This window comes from Piliocolobus tephrosceles, chromosome 9, assembly GCF_002776525.5.
Source record: "Piliocolobus tephrosceles isolate RC106 chromosome 9, ASM277652v3, whole genome shotgun sequence".
In the NCBI taxonomy this organism is placed as follows: Eukaryota; Metazoa; Chordata; class Mammalia; order Primates; family Cercopithecidae; genus Piliocolobus; species Piliocolobus tephrosceles.
This window is the reverse complement of record NC_045442.1, coordinates 64,517,440-64,540,572: the sequence shown is the minus strand read 5'-3', so window position 1 is coordinate 64,540,572 and position 23,133 is coordinate 64,517,440. Positions and strand designations below refer to the sequence as shown.

At 41.5% G+C, this 23,133-nt stretch overlaps 1 protein-coding gene across 7 annotated transcripts in view; it reads left to right on the top strand.

Moving 5' to 3' along the window:
- Positions 1–23,133, top strand: part of RUFY2 (RUN and FYVE domain containing 2) — a 61,336-nt gene that overhangs the window by 14,532 nt on the left and 23,671 nt on the right. For 3 of the 7 annotated variants that reach the window (XM_023205078.1, XM_023205082.1, XM_023205077.1), the window contains exons 8-13: positions 4,721–4,790; positions 6,492–6,593; positions 6,730–6,846; positions 9,226–9,393; positions 10,774–10,871; positions 13,317–13,436. In XM_023205078.1, coding sequence (XP_023060846.1) covers positions 4,721–4,790; positions 6,492–6,593; positions 6,730–6,846; positions 9,226–9,393; positions 10,774–10,871; positions 13,317–13,436 — 675 coding nt within the window. Of the gene's footprint in view, positions 1–4,720; positions 4,791–6,491; positions 6,594–6,729; positions 6,847–9,225; positions 9,394–10,773; positions 10,872–11,624; positions 13,099–13,273; positions 13,437–23,133 lie in introns of those variants that run through there. The other 4 variants (XM_023205081.1, XM_023205080.1, XR_002730149.1 and 1 more) reach the window with 3 other exon arrangements.

Sequence of the window (23,133 nt, the reverse complement as noted above, 5' to 3'; positions counted from 1 at the left end):
TTAAATGGAGTTTTAATAGAAATCATAGGAAATACATGTATATTTTGTAATTTGTGTTTCTGAAATTGTATTGCTTTCTTTTTTTTTTTTTTTTTTTGAGATGAAGTCTTGCTCTGTCGCCCAGGCTGGGGTGCAGTGGCCGGATCTCAGCTCACTGCAAGCTCCGCCTCCCGAGTTCACGCCATTCTCCTGCCTCAGCCTCCCAAGTAGCTGGGACTACAGGCGCCGCCACCTCACCCGGCTAGTTTTTTGTATTTTTAGTAGAGACAGGGTTTCACCGTGTTAGCCAGGATGGTCTTGATCTCCTGACCTCGTGATCCGCCCGTCTCGGCCTCCCAAAGTGCTGGGATTACAGGCTTGAGCCACTGCGCCCGGCCTCTGAGATTGTATTTCTAAATGCAAACTTGTAGTTGCTTAATTATGTTAAAACTTCTTTTTTTTTTTTTTTTTTTTTTGAGACGGAGTCTTGCTCTGTTGCCCAGGCTGGAGTGCAGTGGCCGGATCTCAGCTCACCGCAACCTCCGTCTCCTGGGTTCACGCCATTCTCCTGCCTCAGCCTCCTGAGTGGCTGGGACCACAGGCGCCCACCACCTCGCCCGGCTAATTTTTTGTATTTTTAGTAGAGACGGGGTTTCACCGTGTTAGCCAGGAGGGTCTCGATCTCCTGACCTCGTGATCCGCCCGTCTCGGCCTCCCAAAGTGCTGGGATTACAGGCTTGAGCCACCGCGCCCGGCAATTATGTTAAAACTTCTAATCATTTTTTGGTAACAGGTAATATTAATATATTCATATGGCTCAAACTTCAAAAGGCACAAAAGGAACATAAAACAAAAGTCTCCCTCTCCCTGATCTTCATCCATCTAATTTCCCTCTTCACAAGTAATTAATATATTAAGTTCTTGTGTATGCAGAGATACTTTATGCTCATAGCAATAATATGTATATATATTCTCATATCTCTTCTGCCTCCCTCTTCTTGCATATTAGGTAGCACACTTTCACACTACTCTATACCTTACTATTTTCACTTAACTTTTTTTTTTGAGACAAAATCTCTTTGTGTTGTCCCTGGCTTGGGTGCAGTGGTGCAGTCTCAGCTCACTGCAACCTCCACCTTACTGGGCTTAAGCGATCCGCCCACCTGGGCCTCCCAAAGTTCTGGGATTACAGGTGTGAGCCACCATGCCTGGCCAACAATTTATCTTGGGGTTATTCCACTCAGTTCCAAATAATTTTCTTTTTTTTTTTGAGACAGAGTTTCGCTCTTTCACCCAGGCTGGAGTGCAGTGGTGTGATCTCGGCTCACTGCAACCTCCGCCTTCCAGTTTCACGTGATTCTTCTGCCTCAGGCTCCCGAGTAGGTGGGATTACAGGTACCCGCCACCATGCCTGGCTAATTTTTGTATGTTTAGTAGAGATGGGGTTTCACCATATTGGCCAGGCTGATCTTGAACTCCTAACCTCGTGATCCACCCGCCTTGGCCTCCCAAAGTGCTGGGATTACAGCGTGAGCCACCGCGGCCGATCCAGTTCAAAAGAATTTTCTCATTCTCCATTGTTTAAATCATGTGTGTTAATCAGTTACAGCAATACTGGTGTCTGACTTTTGTATGCCTTATGTTTTATAAATGTTTCATTGCACTGGGAGCAGTGGCCCATGCTGTAATCCAGCATGTTAGGAGGCTGAGATGGGAGGATCACTTGAGCTCAGGAATCTGAGACCAGCCTGGGCAACATGGTGAGACCTTGTCTCTGTACACCGAAAATAGTACAAAAAATTAGCTCGTCACGGTGTTGTGCGCCTGTAGTGTCAGCTACTCAGGAGGCTGAGGTGGGAAGATCACTTGAACTTTGGAGGTTGAGGCTATACTGAGCTGAGATTGTGCCATTGCACTCCAGCCTGGGTGACAGATGAGACCCTGTTTCAAAATAAATAAATAAATAAAAATAAAAGTGTTTCATTGCTTTTTCTTTTTCTTTTTCTTTTTTCTTTTTTTTTTGAGACAGGGTTCTCACTCTGTCAACGCAGGCTGGAGTGCAGTGGCCTGATCTTGGCTCACTGCAACCTCTGCCTCCAGGCTCAAGCGATCCTCCTGCCTCAGCCTACCAAGTAGCTGGGAGCACAGGCTCGCTCCACGGAACCCAGCTAATTTTTTGTATTTTTGATAGAGCTGGAGCTTCACCATGTTGCCCAGGCGGGTTCAAACTTCTGAGCTAGGCCATCTGTCCACTGTGGTCTCCTAAAGTGCTGGTATTACAGATGTTAGTCAGTGCTCCCGGCCTTTCATTGTTTTTCTAATAAAGAGTAGTTATTGTACATTTAGACTATTTCAAAAGTATAGAAAACATATAGAAAAAAGTAGAATTCACTTTTTTACAGAGTCTTAGTCTTGTCGCCCAGGCTGGAATGCAATGGCGCGATCTCAGCTCATTGCAACCTCCACCTTCCAGGTTCAAGCAATTCTCCTGCCTCAGCCTTCCAAGTAGCTGGGATTACAGACATGCACCACCACACTGGGCTAATTTTTGTAATTTTAGTAGAAACGGGGTTTCACCATGTTGGTCAGGCTGGTCTCAAACTCCTGACCTTGTGATCCACCAGCCTCAACCTCCCAAAGTGCTGGGATTACATGTGTGAGCCACCGTGCCTGGCCTGAATTCACCTATTATTCCTCACTCAAAACTACTATTGAGAGTTTGTTTTCAAAGTGCTTTTCTTGATGATTATTGTATCCTCACATAGAGGCAGGGTGAATATTATTGTCCAATTTTGTAGAAAAGAAACTGAAGCTCAGGAAGGTTTTGCAACTTTCTTTTATTATTATTATTAATTTTTGAGATGGAGTCTTCCCGTCACCCAGGCTGGAGTGCAATGGCGCGATCTCAGTTCACTGCAACCTCGGCCTCCTGGGTTCAAGCGATTCTCCTGCCTCAGCCTCCCGAGTAGCTGGGATTACAGGCACGTGCCACCATGCACAGCTACTTTTTGTATTTTTAGTAGAGAGGGAGTTTCATTATGTTGGCCAGACTGGTTTTGAATTCCTGACCTCGTGATCTGCCCGCCTCGGTCTCCCAAAGTGCTGGGATTATGGGTGTGAGCCACTGTGCCTGGCCAGTTTTACAACTTTCAAGGTGACACAATTAGGAAGTAGAAAAGCAGGGCCCTTAGTCTTACGTCTCCTAGACCTGTGTTTGTCTGTCGTACCATCAGGACATCCTAGTGCTATTTGTGAAAAACTCAAGTTGTCTACCTAAGAATGATTATGTCTTAAAAATGATTTAATATGATTGGGAAAACATTTTTCTTGTTTCACTAGTAAAATTAAAATACCAATACTTGTTTCTGAGGCTGGTGTAAAATTTATTGTATCTATTATTGATTTTGCTGAAACATATTATATATAGAATGTTACATTTTATTAGAGAAGGTTTTGAGATGGTAGTATCAAGCAGGCCTTGGACAACATTCTTGTTTTTTTGAGATGGAGTTTCGTCCTTGTTGTCCAGGCTGGATTACAGTGGCGTGATCTCAGCTCACTGCAACCTCTGCCTCCCAGGTTCAAGTGATTCTCCTGCCTCAGCCTCCCAAGTAGCTGGGATTACAGGCTCCCGCCACCACACTTGGCTAATTTTTGTATTTTTAGTAGAGACGGGGTTTTACCACATTGGCCAGGCTGGTCTCCAACTCCCGACTTCAGGCGATTCGCCTGCCTCAGCCTCCCAAAGTGCTGAGATTACAGGTGTGAGCTACCACGCCTGGCCAACATACTTAATAAAATGTACAGTAATGTCCAGTCTTGATTCATTTAAACAAAAATGCAAGAAACAAGTGTGTTCATCTGGCATAATCTGACCTTCGACTATTTCCTTTGAAAGACAGCGTGTTTAGCTGCCAGATACTTGTTACTAAGAACCTGATGCTGGGTAGCTCATCTTCATATTTCTCAAACCATGGTTGACTTTGGACATCTCTAAGTTCTCATGAAAATGGATAGGGGAAACAAAATGGAGCTTGAATTAAAGACCATTGTTTATATGCTTCATGAAACCACATAATTATAAAGTAGACATTTAAAGTTCATCCTTTTAAATATAATTTTAACAATACTTAGTAATCTTTGTGTGAAATTTTTATTCCCAAATATTTTCGGTTAAATTTAAGAAGGACCCTAAGAAGACAATGTAAAAAAATGAGTAGGCCGGGTGCTGTTGCTCACGCCTGTAATCCCAGCACTTTGGGAGGCTGAGGTGGGTGGGTCACGAAGTTAGGAGTTCGAGAACAGCCTGACCAACATGGTGAAACCCTGTCTCTACTAAAAATACAAAATTTAGCCAGGCATGGTGGCATATGCCTGTCAACCCATAGGCTGAGGCAGAAGAATTGTTTGAACCCGGGAGGCGGAGGTTGCAGTGAACCGAGATTGTGCCACTGCACTCTAGACTGGGCAACAGAGTGAGACTCCGTCTCAAAAAAAAAAAAAAAAAAAAAGAATCAGTAGCACCAAATGGAATTTTAATAGAAATATTATTTTGCTACACTCTTTATTGCCCTCCTAGCTAAATCAAGTTATCCAAGTTAATGAAATTTTCCACACCCAGAAATGTGGACAGGGCAGTTGGTGCCTGTCAGTAAACATAGTAAGTCTAGGATAACATATTTTTTCGTGCTTTTTTGAGTTTGTGTGATTTTGAATGAGTTTTTTTCTTTCTTAATTTCAGCAGCACAGTCAGCAGCCTCCATTCAAGAGTTGATTCATTAGAAAAGTCAAATACTAAGCTGATTGAAGAGGTATTGTCTAATGGATAAATGTATTTCATGGAACTAGTGTTTGTGATCTTTTTCCATTTTAAGTATGAGTGCATTAAACATACACACACGTGAACATACACTCATCATTGTGATGCGATACTTGTAATACAGTTGTAACCGATGATTATAAGTTCTAGAGAAACTGTATATTCTTAGGCAAATCCTCAGTTATAAGAATCTGTGAGATACTACATTTGAAATACTCAACTTCCAAAAATGAGCCTCAGAGATGAAACTCACAGAAACTCTTCAGTAGATAAGCTGTGATGTTCATTTTAAAATCTGGATGACCTATATTTACCTAGTGTAATCACCTATAGTTAGAAATTCTTGTTAAGTGCAGTAAACCACCATGGCACATGTAACCTGTATAACAAACCTGCACGTTCTGCGCATGTATCCCAGAACTTAAAGTATAGTACAAAAAAATAATAATGCACGTTAAAAAAAAGAAATTCTTATTAAAATGATACTGTCCCTCTGTTCCACTGTTCCACTAGTCAGATTACTTTTCTTCACAGGCATCACTGCATGATCATGGTGACCTTTTTTCTACCATCCCATGTGTAAAACTCATCCCGTGTGCTCTGGTTTCTTATGTTGTGAAAGTAGCTATCTGGCGATCCCAGAGTGCATTTGAAGCAGACCCAGAAATTTATCTTAGCTCTCTTTTTTCTAGAGTTGCTTCTAGGTGTGTTGTTTGTTTGTTTTTTAATCTATTAAACCAAAGAATTATTACTTAACATATTTTCAGAAATATTTAGGCTTCTGTTATTTGTATTGTGAACCCTATTTTCCATGTTAATTAATATTCTCGTTTCTTTTAAAATTGGCTCAATTTTTCCAAACCAAGGAACACATGATAACTTACATGACTGCAGTTAAGAATGCATCTTTATTTTGATGGTTGGGCTCCTGATCGGGACCATTATAGAGCTGCTCATCATTGTGAGCCTCTTATTGACTTTAGTAGGACTGTGAGTTTGTGCCTCTTATTGACTTTAGTAGGACTGTGAAGTTCAGGTTGATCCCTGATAAAGTGTTCAGAAATGTGTTAATTGCAAACCATCATTAGGGAATGGTCTCTGCTTTGCTTTCATAGAATCTCTCCATTCTGGGCCTCAGAGTCCCACCACTTAATCATTCATGTTTAACTCATGGTGAGAATTGTCTCTTGTTTGTTGTAGCCACTTAAGTTCCTTTTACAAGTCCAGATTTCATGGGGTGTCCTACTCAGTTACCACAAACGTCTGTATTACATTTTTCAATGATAGCACAACCTCCTTTCCTTATACGTGTTTTTATCTTTACACAAGTCTTTAAAGCTTTTGTTATTTAATGCATAATTCTCTGTTTACTAAGAAACTTTGTATTCTGGACATACTGTAAATCATACAGTAAGCATAATATGTTTATTATAAGCATAACAAATTAGCCTAATGTGTTTCAGCTATAAAAGAAAATAGGAATAGTTCAAAAGGAAATAAGAGTTTAATTTTTAAAATTGGTATCTTGGGATAATAGCGAGCATATTTTTCTTATGAACGTTTCTTTGAATGTGACAGACCTTTTGCTAGTTGTGAGATTTTATTTTCTGTTGTTTATGGCCATGCACATAACCTGGAAAGCAAGTATAAGGGTGTTTAAAATCTTTTTTCTTGCCCGTTTCGTAATTTTTAGTTAGCAATAGCAAAGAATAACATCATTAAACTCCAAGAAGAAAATCATCAATTACGAAGTGAAAATAAATTGATTTTAATGAAAACACAGCAGCACCTAGAGGTAAGTATAGACTGCTTTCAAGCAGACAATCTCATGTCAGAAATTACTATTTTTAGGGACTTTTGCATGAAGTAGATATTTCTGTGCCGTATTAATAGTAGTGATTATAGAATGAAAAATTTTGTTTTCTTCCTAGGTTACCAAAGTAGATGTGGAAACTGAGCTTCAAACATATAAGCATTCTCGTCAGGGGCTAGATGAAATGTACAATGAAGCCAGAAGGCAGCTTCGAGATGAATCTCAGTTACGACAAGTAGGTTATATTAAAAATTATATTAGCAAAATCATCCTGGGAGTAATTTACTCTCTAGCAAGCACCATTTAAAATCTCTTTCAGCCTTATCCTTTTTGGTGTGGTATATAGCAAGTTCACCCCTTAATCTTCTCAAATTTTCTAAGCTTCCACTATATCAATGTTTTGTTGTTGTTTTGAGACAGATTCTCACTCTGTCGCCCAGGCTGGAGTGCAGTGGTGCGATCTTGGCTCACTGCAGCTTCTGCCTCCTGGGTTCAAGTGATTCTTGTACCTCAGCCTCTCAAGTAACTGGGACTACAAGGCATGTGCCACCATGCCCGGCTAATTTTTGCATTTTTTGTAGAAACGGGATTTTACCATGTTGGCCAGGCTGGTCTCGAACTCCTGGTCTCAAGTGATCTGCCTACCCTGGCTTCCCAAAGTGTTGGGATTATAGGCATGAGCCACTGCGCCCGGCGTATTATTGTTTTGAGACAGAGTCTCGCTCTGTCACCCAGGCTGGAGTGCAGTGGTGCGATCTTGGCTCACGCAGCCTCTGCCTCCCAGGTTTAAGCAATTCTTGTACCTCAGCCTCCCAAGTAGCGGGACTACAGGCATGTGTCACCATGCCTGGCTAATTTTTGTATTTTTTATAGAGATGGGGTTTTGCCATGTTGGCCAGGCTGGGCTTAAACTCCTGGCCTCAAGTGATCCACCTGCCTTGGCCTCCCAAAGTGCTGAGATTATAGGCATAAGCCACTGTGCCTGACCTGTATCAGTGTTTTTTAAACTGTAAGTTACAATATGATTGTGAATGAATGGGTTGTGACCAACATTATAGTAAATGAAACAGAACAACATATTCAAATATTAGGAAAGTCATATTTAAAATTAACTTGTTTTTTAACCTTTGAAATTGTGAAATATAATGCCAACAGAAAAATATGAATATATAGCTTAATGAATTGTAACGCAAATAACCTGCGTAACCACCACCCAGGTCAAGAAGAGAATATTGCCCATCTTTTTAATCATCTTTTCTGTTTGTCTTTAATGTTAATAACTTTCTTTTTCTTTCTTTCTTTTTTTTGAGATGGAGTCTCCCTCTGTCGCCCAGGCTGGAGTGCAGTGGTGTGATCTCGGCTCACTGCAAGCTCTGCCTCCCGGGTTCACACCATTCTCCTGCCTCAGCCTCCTGAGTAGCTGGGACTACAGGCGCCTGCTACCACGCCTGGCTAATTTTTTGTATTTTTAGTAGAGATGGGGTTTCACCATGTTAGCCCGAATGGTCTTGATCTCTTGACCTTGTGATCTGCCCGCTTCAGCCTCCCAAAGGGCTGGGATTACTGACGTGAGCCACCTTGGCAGGCCAATAAATTTCTTAAGATAAATCATAAGAAACTTTTAAATTCTTCTGATAAAAAATTCTTAAGAAATTAAACTAGTTGCCTGGGTGTGGTGGCTCACACCTGTAATCCCAGCACTTTGGGAGGCCAAGGCTGGTGGATCACAAGTCAGGAGATCGAGACCATCCTGGCTAACACGGTGAAACTGTGTATCTACTAAAAATATATATATAAAAAAAAAAAATTAGCCAGTCGTAGTGACAGGCCCTTGTAGTCCCACCTACTCAGGAGGCTGAGGCAGGAGAATGGCGTGAACCTAGGAGGCAGAGCTTGCAGTGAGCCAAGAATGCACCACTGCACTCCAGCCTGGGCGACAGTGTGAGACTCCATCTCAAAAAAAAAAAAAAAAAAAAGGAAATTAAACTGTGTTTTGAGTTACTTTGGCCTTTACTTGTATAGGCCACTTCATTTCCTTTTGTTTAAGGAAAATTCATATTCAATTTATGAAGCATAAAAATGATTAATTCTTGTACCAGTAAAAGAGTAATGATTAACAGAATATAGAAAATGCCTTCATTTTAGCAAAAACTGCATTTGAAAATATTTACTTATTTTTTGAGACAGGGTCTTACTCTGTTGCCCAGGTTGGAGTGCAGTGGTGTGATTTTGGCTCACTGCAACATTTGCCTCCTGGGTTCAAGTGATTCTCTCACCTCAGCCTCCCTAGTAGCTGGGACTACAGGCGTGTGTAAGTTTTTGTATTTTTTTGGTAGAGACGGAGTTTCACCATGTTGGTCAGACTGGTCTCGAACTCCTGACCTCAAGTGATCCACCCACCTCGGCCTCCCAAAGTGCTGAGATAACAGGTATAAGTCACTGCACCTGGCCCTGCATTTCAAAATGTTTATTGTGTTGTTAGAGGGCCTGGTTGATTCCCTGTAGTGGACTTAAAAAGTGTAGTCTGTATATTGAATGGACAATCTTTCTTAAACTATATCTAATTTTTACATCCTGAAGTGGCATGTGAATTAAGGATATATTGAAATTGCAGGATGTAGAGAATGAGCTAGCAGTACAAGTTAGTATGAAGCATGAGATTGAACTTGCCATGAAGTTGCTGGAGAAAGATATCCATGAGAAACAAGATACTCTAATAGGCCTTCGACAACAGCTAGAGGAAGTTAAAGCAATTAACATAGAGATGTATCAAAAGTTGCAGGTAAGGATTGTTCTTAAATTTCATTTATGGAAATTGAAAGTGAATATTTGTAGAAAGGTTTTGGTTTTTAAGAGATGAGCCCATTTTAACTGTGCCATATTAGTTATGAAGGCCAATGCCTTTTTTTTCCTAAATGAAAGCTCTTAAATGTAATGAAAAAGGTATCAACAGAATATCCCCTGTCTAAATTTTTAATGTTGAAAGGTTAAGAGTATGAAGATTAAATCTTTTGGGAAAACTCTCAATTTAAACTACAAAACATTTTTGTGAACTTCCTTTTACAGTGTAGTCCTAAGAAATATTTAATTTTGATTGAAATGCTACACTATCATAATAGTAAATTTTCTTTTCTTTTGTTTTTTTCTTTTTTGAGAGAGTCTCGCTCTGTTGCCTAGGCTGGAGTGCAGTGGTGCGATCTTGGCACACTGCAACCTCTGCCTCCCAGGTTCAAGTGATTCTCCTGCCTCAGCCTCCCTAGTAGCTGGGACTACAGGCATGTACCAATACGCCCGGCTAATTTTTGTGTTTTTAGTAGAGATGGGGTTTCACAATGTTGGCCAGGCTGGTCTCGAACTCCTGACTTCAGGTGATCCGCCCACCTCGGCCTCCCATAGTGCTGGGATTACAGGCGTGAGCCACCATGCCTGGCCCATAATTGTAAATTTTCTAAGATAATATTGCTATTAAGTAGACTTGTTGCCAAAATCCTTTATTTAATTAATTTGCAAAATGTCATATTTTACAAGAATGTATTCTGTCATCTTCCAAAAATATTGAAGGTGGCGTTTTTTTCTTTATTATATTTTCTTTTTTAATTTTTTTCTTTTTTTCTTTTATTTTCTGTAGAGATGAGGTCTCACTATATTGCCCAGGCTGGTCTCAAGAGATCCTCCCACCTTGAGAGCTGGGATTACAGGTGTGAGCCACCACACCTGGCCTATTACATTTTAAATAAAGACTAATAGAGGCCAGGTGCCATGGCTCATGCTGTAATCCTGGCACTTAGGGAGGCCAAGATGGGAGGATTGCTTGAGGCCAGGAGTTTGAGACCAGCCTGGTGAACATAGCAAGACCCCATCTTAAAAACAAACAAACAAAAAAAACGACTAATAGCACTGCTTTGTATCACACAATTATTTTATGTATAAAGTAACTCTGTTCATTTCAAAGTAACAGTCCCATAGCAAAATGGTATGAGAAACTTATAAATACTCAGGTTAAAAGATGAAAACTCTACTTGAGAGGCTGAGAGATGGGATAGCTTGAGCCCAGGAGTTCAAACCCAAACTGGGCAGCATAGTGATACCCTGTCTATTAAAAAAAACCACACACACAGAAAAAAAAAATCAAAACCACTGTAGCTTTTATTTTTATAAATAGGGTTCTGAAGATGGCTTGAAAGAAAAAAATGAAATAATTGCCCGACTAGAAGAAAAAACCAACAAAATTACTGCAGCCATGAGACAGCTGGAACAAAGGTACAGCATTTCCAGTCTTAGTTTCTTTTTTTCTTTTCTTCTCCCCTTTTTCTTTATTCACTTCCGACACCTGCCACAAAAACCATTAGGAAGACATAGATTAGGACATATTTTTTGTTTAAGCCCAGCAGGATTTTGTGTTTTTGTTTTGGTTGTTGCATGGAATCAAGTTGCTTTATATTATGCTGAATCATTTGAAGTTGTCATATTGTAGATTTTTCTTAGAGGCCTAATATCAGTAGTTTCATGTTATTCAATTACATAAAACAAATACACAAATAAAAACGTCAAAAAAAATAAAAATGAACAAACAGAGTGAGATTATCCCTAATTGATTTCCATGCATGTTAATTATCGTATTCTTTGCCATTCACCATCTGTTTATATGAAATCAGGCATTCCAAATTGGTGGTTTAGTTTTGTTTCTTTGAGCTAGGACCCTCAACCCAACCGAAGATATAATTTTGTTTAAATTGAATTGTTTTATATTGGCATTTTTCACTTTTATTGTTGGAAAATGTAATGTATTTCCATTGCCCTGTCATGTTGGTGTCAACATATGTCTTTTATCATTGCTTTCTTTGAATCTATTTATGAAAAACATAACTATTAATGCTTTATTGACATGAATATTCTTTTATTGACATCCTCTTTCTTCTTTTTTCTTTTTTGTTTTCTTTATCCCCATTTTTACATTTTGGACATCTTTATTACCTTTTTCTGTCTTTGATTTCTTTCCATTCCATTATGAAGTGATAACGATTTGTTAACTCAAACTAGGACAATTGCAATGTCATTGGTGAAATGTGCCAGCAGTGACACGCAGGACCAGTACAAGCTGGTCAAAGATATATCTTTCTGAAGACCACTTGTATTTAAACAGACTAAATGAAAAGAGAATCAACAATTTTATAATACATTAACTAGAAAGGAGTCTATGCTACTAAATATTCTAAAAGGGTGTTAGGAACCCTGTACATTTCTTGGTCAGCTGCTGTGGTAATACACTGCCATTAAGCAGAGTGGGTGCACTTGGATTTCTAGACATACATTCCTCAAACCTTGTGCACGAAGGGTAATTCGAGTATTGACCCTTTGGAGGTCAGGATTTTCAAATGCAGTTTTATCTTTTTAGCTACTTTTTGATGAAAAATATAAAGATTGTTTAAAAATAACTTAACCTTTGGTTTTATACTGCATTGGCACAGATGTTTTTTTCTCATTGGCCCACTCTTTGCCCAACGGTTCCCTTACTGATTTTTACATATGCTTCAAAATAACTTATAACCCAGACTGGCCAACATCCTGTGCTTCAGCTTCTCAGTTTTCCAGTTCTCCCTTGCCCTCTTCTGTGATAGCACAACTTCAAGGCCTACCTCACTCTTTTATTTTCCTTTTTGTAACCTTAGAGAAAAGCTTGGGTCCATCCCCAGCACCTGAATATTTTAATTTAATCTTAGATTTGGAGATAACTTGAATGATAACTCTCCTTTCCTTGGAAGCAGCATTTATACCCCTGAAATATGTGAAGGTTGTTCCATTGGTATGGTTTTAGGGAAGAAAGGAAGAGGAAGAGTTTTTTTAGTTAGTTGAACTGAAATTTCTCTTGTGATTTCCTGCAAGGAGTTAATATCCTTTGAATCTTGGTAAATATTTTCTTATAAAAATATTGAGGTTAAATATAAGAAATCCTAGATGGCCAAAGAAGGCAGGGAGTGGAGCTAAGCACAGGAAAATGCAGCGACTTACAAATAAAAACAGGAAAGATGAAAATCACAATATTTTAGCTAATTTTTAATATTAAATGGTGAGGAACAAAAATGATCTCTAGTGAATGATGCCAACTGGCACCAAATTCTTTTTGAATCTTAAACATATATGCACACGTGCACACACAGACATGCATAGAGCTTCGGCATAATTTAGTAAATGCATAAAGATGCTGTAAGAAGGAGTTGGCTATCATTTGGAGTAATTGCAGGTCTTTGCTCTTGGCCTTGTAGCACACTTGATTCCTGGCATACACATCCTAGCTTAACATATAACAGTGTGGCTTCTTCACCTAGTGTAGGCATAAATCCTTTACTTTTCATGGTTTTGAAAAAAGGTAGTAACATACCTATTATGCTTTGAAATTTGATTCATTATGCTCTGCATAAGTGGTAAAGGCTGTATTGCTTTGCACTGTTAATTACGAACAAGAAATAAAACAAATTTGAAGATAGTATTCTGGGCATACTACATGTTATATTGACAAAAAAATCACAGAACAACTTCTAGACATTGTGTGACTCTTTCACGTTTGAGTTTGTGAGTTTTTCCCCAAACTTTGTTTTCATTTAGAAATGTTTCTATTTCCCCATTTTTCTTTTATTTGTCTTCTTCACCCTTTTACACCCTAGTTCTAGCCTCAGTTTTACCCAAAGTTGATTTGAATTACACCAGATTGCAGCAAGCAGAGAAGGCGCAAATGGAAGCTGAAGATGAGGACGAGAAATATCTACAAGAATGTCTCAGTAAATCTGACAGTCTGCAGAAACAAATCTCCCAAAAGGAGAAACAGCTGTGAGTATTTCACTCTTAGAAACAAATACTTGTGTTAACATAACCCCCTCATTTTTTTGCACATGATGATAGAATACCAATATCTTTATTTAGCTAATGATACCAGCTAGCTTTTAGTGTTTACTTTAAAAAACAACAAAAAGGCCAGGCGCGGTGGCTCACGCCTGTAATCCCAGCACTTTGGGAGGCCGAGACGGGCGGATCACGAGGTCAGGAGATCGAGGCCATCCTGGCTAACATGGTGAAACCCCATCTCTACTAAAAATACAAAAAAAAAATTAGCCGGGCGTGGTGGTGGGCGCCTGTAGTCCCAGCTTCATGGGAGGCTGAGGCAGGAGAATGGCGTGAACCTGGGGGGCGGATCTTGCAGTGAGCCGAGATCGCCCCACTGCACTCCAGCCTGGGCGACAGAGCGAGACTCCATCTCGAAAAAAAAAAAAAGAAAATATAATTGTGATAATACTTATGTTTTTACTCACTTTATGATTTACAAAGTACTTTCTGTTTTGCTGTCTTCTTGCTCTAGGAGAGTTTTATTCATTCTTCTGTTATTTAACATTAATCTGATGGTCATCATATTTCTAGGTGCTGAGTATAATAGGCTTTTGTAACTACAGGAAACTTATATTACTATTATTATTATTATTTTTTTTTTTTTGAGGCGGAGTTTCACTCTTGTTGCCCAGGCTGGAGTGCAATGGCACGATCTCGGCTCACCGCAACCTCCGCCTCCCAGGTTTAAGCAATTCTTCTGCCTCAGCCTCCCTAGTAGGTGGGATTATAGGCATGTGCCACCAGGCTCAGCTAATTTTGTATTTTTAGTAGAGATGGGGTTTCTGCATGTTGGTCAGCCTAGTCTCGAACTCCCGACCTCAGGTGATCCACCCGCCTCAGCCTCCCAAAGTGCTGGGATTACAGGCGTGAGCCACTGCGCCTGGCCTAAGAAACTTATATTATTAAAGGACATGCTGTTTTCTGAGAATATATATGTATGTATTTTTGAGATGGAGTTTCACTCTTGTTGGCCAGGCTGGAGTGCAATGGCATGTGACCTCGGCTCACGGCAACCTCCGCCTCCCAGGTTGAAGTGATTCTCCTGTCTCAGCCTCCTGAGTAGCTGTGATTACAGGTGCCTGCCACCATGCCCAGCTAATTTTTTGCATTTTTAGTAGAGACGGGGTTTCACCATGTTGGCCAGGCTGGTCTCAAACTCCTGACCTCAGGTGATCCACCTGCCTCGGCCTCCAAAGTGCCGGAATTACAGGCATGAGCCACCGCACCCGGCTGATAACATTTTTTTAAAATCAACTTTGTTTTTTTTTTCCTTTGAGATGGAGTCTCACTCTGTCGCCCAGGCTAGAATGCAGTGGCATGACCTTGGTGGCTCACTGCAGCCTCTGCCTCCTGGGTTCAAGCAATTCTCCTGTCTTAGCCTCCTGAATAGCTGGGACTACAGGCATATGCCACCACACCCAGCTAATTTTTTGTATTTTTTAGTAGAGATGAAGTTTCATGACGTTGGCCAGGCTGGTCTCATACTCCTGACCTCAGGTGATCTGCCCACCTTGGCCTCCCAGAGTGCTAGGATTACAGGCATGAGCCCCTGTGCCTGGCCAACTTTTTTTTTTTAATTTTCTCTGATTTTTTTTTTTTTTTTTTTTTGAGACAGAGTCTTGCTCTGTCCCCTGGGCTGGAGTGCCAAGTGGCACGATCTCGGCTCATGGCAAGCTCTGCCTCCTGGGTTCACGCCATTCTCCTGCCTCAGCCTCCTGAGTAGCTGGGATTACAGGCGCCCTTCACCACTCTTGGCTAATTTTTTTTGTATTTTTAGTAGAGACAGGGTTTCACTGTGTTAGCCAAGATGGTCTCGATCTCCTAACCTCATGATCCATCTGCCTCAGCCTCCCAAAGTGCTGGGATTACAGGTGTGAGGCACTGTGCCTGGCCAGTTGTCTTTAATTTTTTTTTTTTTTTTTTTTTTTTGAGACGGAGTCTCGCTCTGCCGCCCAGGCTGGAGTGCTGTGGCCGAATCTCAGCTCACTGCAAACTCCGCCTCCCGGGTTCACGCCATTCTCTTGCCTCATCCTCCCGAGTAGCCGGGACTACAGGCGACCGCCACCTCGCCTGGCTAATTTTTTGTATTAAGTAGAGACGGGGTTTCACCGTGTTAGCCAGGATGGTCTCGATCTCCTGACCTCGTGATCCGCCTGTCTCGGCCTCCCAAATTGCTGGGATTACAGGCTTGAGCCACTGCGCCCGGCCTGTCTTTAACTTTTTTTTTAACTTTTATTTTAGGTTTGGGGGTACATGTGAAGGCTTGTTACTAGGTAAACACGTGTCATGGGGGTTTGTTGTGTATATTATCTTATCACCCAGGTATTAAGCCCAGTACCCAATAGCTATCTTTTCTGCTCCTTTTCTTCCCCCATCCTCCCCCCTCAAATAGAACCCTGTATCTGTTGTTTCCTTCTCTGTGTTCGTAAGTTCTTATCATTTAGCTCCTGAACATTTTTTTTAAATTGTGGAAATGGAGTCTTGCTATATTGTTCAGACTGATCTCTAACTCTTGGCCTCAAGCGATTCTCCTGCCTCAACTCTCAAAGTGTTGGGATTACAGAAGTGAGCCACCATGCCCAGCTTCTGAGAACATTTTTATTAGTACTTTATATGATCTATATATCACCAACCAGGAAGGATGCTAGTATATGTCATTGTGCTGAAAAAAAGCAAGTTGTAGACAGTATGCCAAATGTGATTCGATTTTAAAAACAAAATTAAAACCATGTATGCATATATATTTATACATAGATAGAAAAGATTTTAAAGAATACAGATTCTGGGGAGTGGTTATTTCAGGTGAATGCTGGCAGGTTGAGGTTGACAGGGACATTTTAGTTTTATTTTATATAAACATCAGTATTTTTCCCCCAGTTAATATGTACCAATTCTGTTATTAAAAGAAAACAACAGTAAGAACAAACAAACAAAAAAAGCAACAATGGAAAATATTTATTATATTAAGAGATCATTAAAACAAGACCACATGCCATGTATGAAGTATAAGTTGCTAAGCTGCCTTTATACTCATTGAAGTGTTAAGTTTTTCTCTATCCTTGGTGATTTTCTGTCTAGTAGTTTTTAATTATTGAGAGAGAATTTGTTGAAATATCAAACTGTGATTGTGGATTGGTATATGTATTTTTTCAATTCTGTTTTTGCTTATTGTATTCTAAAGCTCTGTTATTTGGTGCCTACATATTCAGGACTGTTAATATATCTTCTTGGTAGAGTGACCCTTTTGTCATTATATGATGTATTTCTTTGGTAATTTTTTTTTTTGCTCTGAAGTTAATTTTTCTGATATTAATATAGTTACTCCTGCTTTCTGTTGATTAACGTTTGTATTTTTCCATTTTTTTTTTTTTTTACTTTCAGTGTACCTTTATAATGTTTGAAGTTTCTTTTCTTCTTTTTTTTTGTAGAGACAGGATCTTGCTGTGTTGCCCAGGCTAGCCTTGCACTCCTAGCCTCAAGTGATCCTCCCACCTTTGCCTCCCAAAGTGTTGGGATTACAGGTGTGAGCCACCATCCCCGGCTTGAAGTTTCTTTTTTTTTAAGACAGAGTCTCACTCTGTTGCCCAGGCTGGAATGCAGTGGCATGGTCATAGCTCACTGCAGCTGTGACTCAAGCAATCCTAGGCTCAAGCAATCCTAGGCTTAAGCAATCCTCCCAACCTCAGCTTGCAGAGTAGCTGGGGCCTTAGGTGTTGTGCCACTATGCCCAGCTAATTTATTTTTATTTTTATTTTTTAGTAGAGAAAAGGTCTTGGTATGTTGCCCATACTGATCTTGAACTCCTGAGCTCAAGTGATCCTCCCACCTTGGCCTCCCAAAGTGTGAGATTACAGGCATGAGCCACTGCTCCCAGCCTGAAGTTTCTTATAGACAGCATATAGTTCATGTTTTGTTATTGTTGTTATTTGTTTTTTAGAGACAGGGTCTTGCTTTGTTGCCCAGGTTGGAGTATAGTGGTGCCATTATAGCTCATTGCAGCCTCTAATTCCTGGGCTCAAGAGATCCTCCTGCCTCAGCCTCCTGAGTAGCTAGGACAACAGGCATGTGCCACTGCACCTGGCTAATAAAACAATTTTTTTTTTTAAGAGATGGAGGTCTTGCTATGTATCCTAAGCTGGTCTGGAACTCCTGGCCTCAAGTAATCTCTCTGCCTCAGCCTCCTAAAGCATTTGGATTACAGGCATGAGCCATCATGCTTGGCTTGCTTCATGCTTTTAAAATCAATTCTCCCAACTCTGTCTTTTCATAGTATGTTTAGTTATTTATATATATTGTAATTATTGATATAGTAGAGCTTAAGTCTGCCATTTTGTTGTTTAATTTGTTTTTCCTATTTGTTGTTCCTCTGTTTAATTTTTCCTGCCTTCCCATAAGTTACATGAACATTATTTAGAATTCTGTTTTGATTTATCTTTAGCACTTTTGAATGAATCTCTTTGTATAGATTTTTGGTGTTTGCTGTGGACATTATATTACACATATGCTATTTTTCGCAGTCTGTTGGTATTAACATTTTACCACTTTGGATGAAGTGTGAAAACCTTACCTCTATTTAAGTGTTCATACCTTCTCCCTTCTTTTTTTTTTTTTTTTTTTTTTTTTTTTGAGACGAAGTCTCGCTCTGTCTCCCGGGCTGGAGTGCAGTGGCCGGATCTCAGCTCACTGCAAGCTCCGCCTCCCGGGTTTATGCCATTCTCCTGCCTCAGCCTCCGGAGTAGCTGGGACTACAGGCGCCCGCCACCTCGCCCGGCTAGTTTTTTTGGTATTTTTTAGTAGAGACGGGGTTTCACCGTGTTAGCCAGGATGGTCTCGATCTCCTGACCTCATGATCCGCCCGTCTCGGCCTCCCAAAGTGCTGGGATTACAGGCTTGAGCCACCGCGCCCGGCCTACCTTCTCCCTTCTTTAATATAATTTGCTTAATTATCTCTTTTACATATATTGGGAATCATGTTAGACAATGTTGTAATATGTTGTGCAACCATAAACAGAATTTAATGTTTAAATTTAATCTAATTTAGAAAACTTCATTATTCTTTTTTATTCCTGAAGCTCCAGGTTTTTTTGTGTGTGTCTGAACTGTCTTTAAACATTTTTTTTTTTTTTTTTTTTTTTTGATAAAGGGTCTTGCTCTGTCAGCCAGGCTGGAGTGCAGTGGTGTGATCACAGCTCACTGCAGCCTTGATTTCCTGGGCTTAGTAATCTTCCCATCTCAGGCTTCTGAGTAGCTGAGACTACAGATGCATGTCACCACACCTGGCTAATTTTTGTATTTTTTTTTTTGGTAGAGACAGGATTTTTCCGTGTTGCCGAGAATGATCTTGAACTCCTGGGCTCAAGTGATTGGCCCACCTTGGCCTCCCAAAGTGCTAGGATTATAGCCGTGAGCCACCGTGCCTGGCCTCTGTTTTTTTTTTTTTTTTTTGAGACGGAGTCTCGCTCTGTCGCCCAGGCTGGAGTACAGTGGCCGAATCTCAGCCCACTACAAGCTCCGCCTCCTGAGTTTACGCCATTCTCCTGCCTCAACCTCCCGAGTAGCTGGGACTACAGGCGCCCGCCACCTCACCCGGCTAGTTTTTGTATTTTTAGTAGAGACGGGGTTTCACCGTGTTAGCCAGGATGGTCTCGATCTCCTGACCTCGTGATCCGCCCGTCTCGGCCTCCCAAAGTGCTGGGATTACAGGCTTGAGCCACCGTGCCCGGCCTTTTTTTTTTTTTTTAAAGAGAGAGGCATCTCACTGTGTCACTGAGGCTGGAATACAGTAGTGTGATCATGGCTCACTGCAACCTCAAGCTCCTGGGCTCAAGCAATGCTCTTGCCTTTACCTCCCAAGTAGCTGGGACTATAGGCATGTGTCATCATGCCAACTAATTAAAAAACTTATTTTGTTTTATTTTTTTGAGATAGGGTCTTATTTCTCTCTCACCTAGGCTGGGGTATAGTGGCGTGATCATAACTCATTGCAGCTTTGAACTCATGGGCGCAAAGGATCCTCTCGCCTCAGCCTCCTGAGTAGCTAGGATGGTAGAGCATACCACCACACCTGGCTAATTTTTATAGGGACAGGGTGTTGCTATGTTGCCCAGGCTGGTCTTGAACTCCTGGCCTCAAGCAGTCCCCCTGCTGTGATCTTCCAAAGTGTTAGGATTACAGGCGTGAGCCACTGCACCTGGCCTTAAATTTTTTTTTAGAGATGAGATCTTATTATGTTGCTCAGGCTAGTCTTGAATGCCTGGCCCCAAATAATCCTCTGGCGTCAGCCTTCTGAGTAGGTGGGATTACAGGTGTGAGCCACCATGCCGAGCTCTTTAGCCATTCTTTTAGGGTATGTCTGTTGGCAATAAATTCTATTTTACCTTCATTTTTTTTTTTTTTTTTTTTTTTTTTGAGACGGAGTCTCACTCTGTCCACCAGGCTGGAGTGCAGTGGCGCGATCTCGGCTCACTGCAAGCTCCGCCTCCTGGGATCATGCCATTCTCCTCCCTCAGCCTCCCTAGTAGCTGGGACTACAGGCGCCCGCCACCGCGCCCGGCTAATTTTTTGTATTTTTAGTAGAGACAGGGTTTCACCGTGGTCTCGATCTCCTGACCTTGTGATGCGCCCGCCTCGGCCTCCCAAAGTGCTGGGATTACAGGCGTGAGCCACCGCGCCCAGCCTACCTTCATTTCTGAAGGATATTTTCATTGGGTATAGAATTCTGGGTTGGCAGTTCTTTTAGCACTGGAGAAATCTTACGCTACTTTCTCTTGGCCTTTATGGTTTTCTGATTAAAAATATACTGTCATTTGAATTGTTGTTTCTCTTTAGGCGTTAATGTCATTTCTGTCTTACTGCTTTCAAAAAAATTTTTTTTGGGATTTAACCTATTTAGGATTTGGTCAGCTTCTTATATCTGTAGATTTATGTCTTTGTCAAATTTGGGAAATTCTCAGCCATTACTTTTTCAGATATTTTTTTTTTTAGTGTCAATTGCTTTCTCCTCCCCTTCAGAGACTCTGTTACCATGAATGTTGGGTCTTTTTTTTTTTTTTTTTGAGACGGAGTCTTGTTCTGTCACCAGGCTGGAGTGCTGTGGTGCGATCTCGGCTCTCTGCAACCTCCTGGATTCAAGTGGCCTCAGCCTCCTGGGTAGCTGGGACTACAGGCGCATGCCACCATGCCCAGCTAATTTTTTTTTTTTTTTTTTTTTTTTTGAGATGGAGTCTCAGCCTGTCACCCAGGCTGGAGTACAGTGGTGTGATCTCAGCCCACTGCAACCTCTGCTGCATGGTTCAAGCGATACTCCTGCCTCAGCCTCCTGAGTAGTTAGAATTACAGGTGCCTGCCGCCACGCCCGGCTAATTTTTTTTTTGTATTTTTAGTAGAGATGGGGTTTCACCATCTTAGCCAGGTTGGTCTTGAATTTCTGACCTTGTGATTCACCCACCTTGGCCTCCCAAAGTGCTGGTATTAGAGGCGTGAGCCACTGCGCCTGGCCTTTTTTTTTTTTTTCCCGAGATGGCGTCTCACTCTGTCACCCAGGCTGGAGTGCAGTGGCATGATCTTGGCTCACTGCAAGCTCCGCCTCCCGGGTTCATGCCATTCTGCTGCCTCAGCCTCCTTAGTAGCTGGGACTACAGGTGTCCTCCACCACACCTGGCTAATTTTTTGTATTTTTAGTAGAGACAGGGTTTCACCGTGTTAGCCAGGATGGTCTCGATCTCTTGACCTCGTGATCCGCCCACCTTGGCCTCCCAAAGTGCCGGAACTACAGGCGTGAGCCACTGTGCCCAGGCGATCTTTTTTTTTTTTTTTTTTGGTAGTCCCACAGGTTCCTGTTCAGATTGGATTATTTCTGTTGTTATATTTTCAAATTCATTCATTCTTCCCTCACCATCTTCATTCTTCTCTTGAGCCCTTTCAGCAAGATTATTGTATTTTTCAGTCCTAAGATTTCCATTTGATCTATTTTCTTTTGTTGTTTGTTTTGTTTTTGTTTAGTTTTGTGATAGGATCTTGCTGTTGACTAGGCTGTAGGGCAGTGGCATGATCATGGCTCACTGTGAACTTGAACTTCTGGACTCAAGTGATGCTTCTGCCCAAGCTTCCTAGGACTACAGGCATACACCACTATGCTTGGCTAATTTATTTTTATTTTTATTTTTTGTAGAGATGAGGGCTATGGTATGTTGTCCAGGCTGATCTTGAACTCCTGGTCTCAAGTGATCCTCCTGTATTGGGCTCCCAAAGTGTAGGGATTATAGATGTGAGCCATGGTGCCTGGCCAGGCTCTTTTTTGTGTTTATTTTGTTTCTTCTTTCTTTCCTCATGATTTTTCAGATGTGTCTTAATTGGTAGTGGGAGCATTTTAATGGTGGCTGCTTTAAAATTCTTGACAGATAATTCCACCATCTGGAACTATGATGTTAGCATCTGTTGATTGATGTTTCTCACCTAACTTGAGACCTTCCTGGGCCTTAGTATAACAGATGTTTTTCAGTCGCATCCAGGATACTTTGGGTAGAATAGACTCTGGATTTTATATATTGTTTTGGCAGGCCTCCACTGAAACCACACTAGTAGGGGGATGTGGACAGTAACCCTTTACGTCAAATGGAGTTGGAAGCCCAAGACCATCCCAGGTGGGATGGAGTAGGGTGCCTAATAACTGCAGGGATTGAAATCTGAACCTTCCAGTCAGCTTCCACTGATACTGTGGAGAAGAGGAGTGGTGCCATGTTACTGTTGGCGGGTAGTGGGAGTCCAGGCTGTCCTCTTGGTTTCTGCTGAAACCATCTTGGAGGACAGAGGACGAGATGCCTCATTATCACTGGGTGGAGGTAATCTAGGCTCTCAATTGGCTTTCACTGATACTGTGGGGGTGGTTAAGAAATGCCTTGTTAGGCCAGGCATGGTGGTTCACGCCTGTAATCCCAGCACTTTGGGAGGCAGAGACGGGTGGATCACCTGAGGTCAGGAGTTCAAGGCCAGCCTGGCCAACATGGTGAAACCCCGTCTCTACTAAAAACAGAAAAATTAGTGAGGCGTAGTCGCTGGTGCCTGTAATCCCAATTACTCGGGAGGCTGAGGTGAGAGAATCACTTGGACCTGGGAGACAGAGGTTGCAGTGAGCCAAGATTGCACCACTGCACTCCTGCCTGGGTGACAGAGCAAGACTCTGTCTCAAAAAAAAAAAAAAAAAGGAAAAGAAAAAAGAAATGCCTTTTTACTGCTGTGTGCAGATTCAAGTCCCAGGTTACTCTTCCATTGTTACCAGTGAGGTTGCTTGAGAGACACTTTGTTTTATTTTTTCTTTGTTTTTTCCCTTAGATCCAGGGATAGATTACATTAGTTTACTTTCTGTTTTTCTGAGACAGAGTTTTTCACTTTGTTGCCCAGGCTGGAGTGCAGTGGCGCAATCTTGACTCACTGCAACCTCTGCCTCCCGGGTTCAAGCGATTCTTGTGCCTCAGCCTCTTTAGCAGCTGGGATTACAGGTGCGTACCACCATGCCTGGCTAATGTTTTGTGGAGATGAGGTTTTGCCATGTCGGTCAGGCTGGTCTCAAGCTCCTGACCTCAGGTGACCCACCTACCTTGTCCTCCCAAAGTGATGGGGTTACAGGCATGAGCCACTGTGCCTG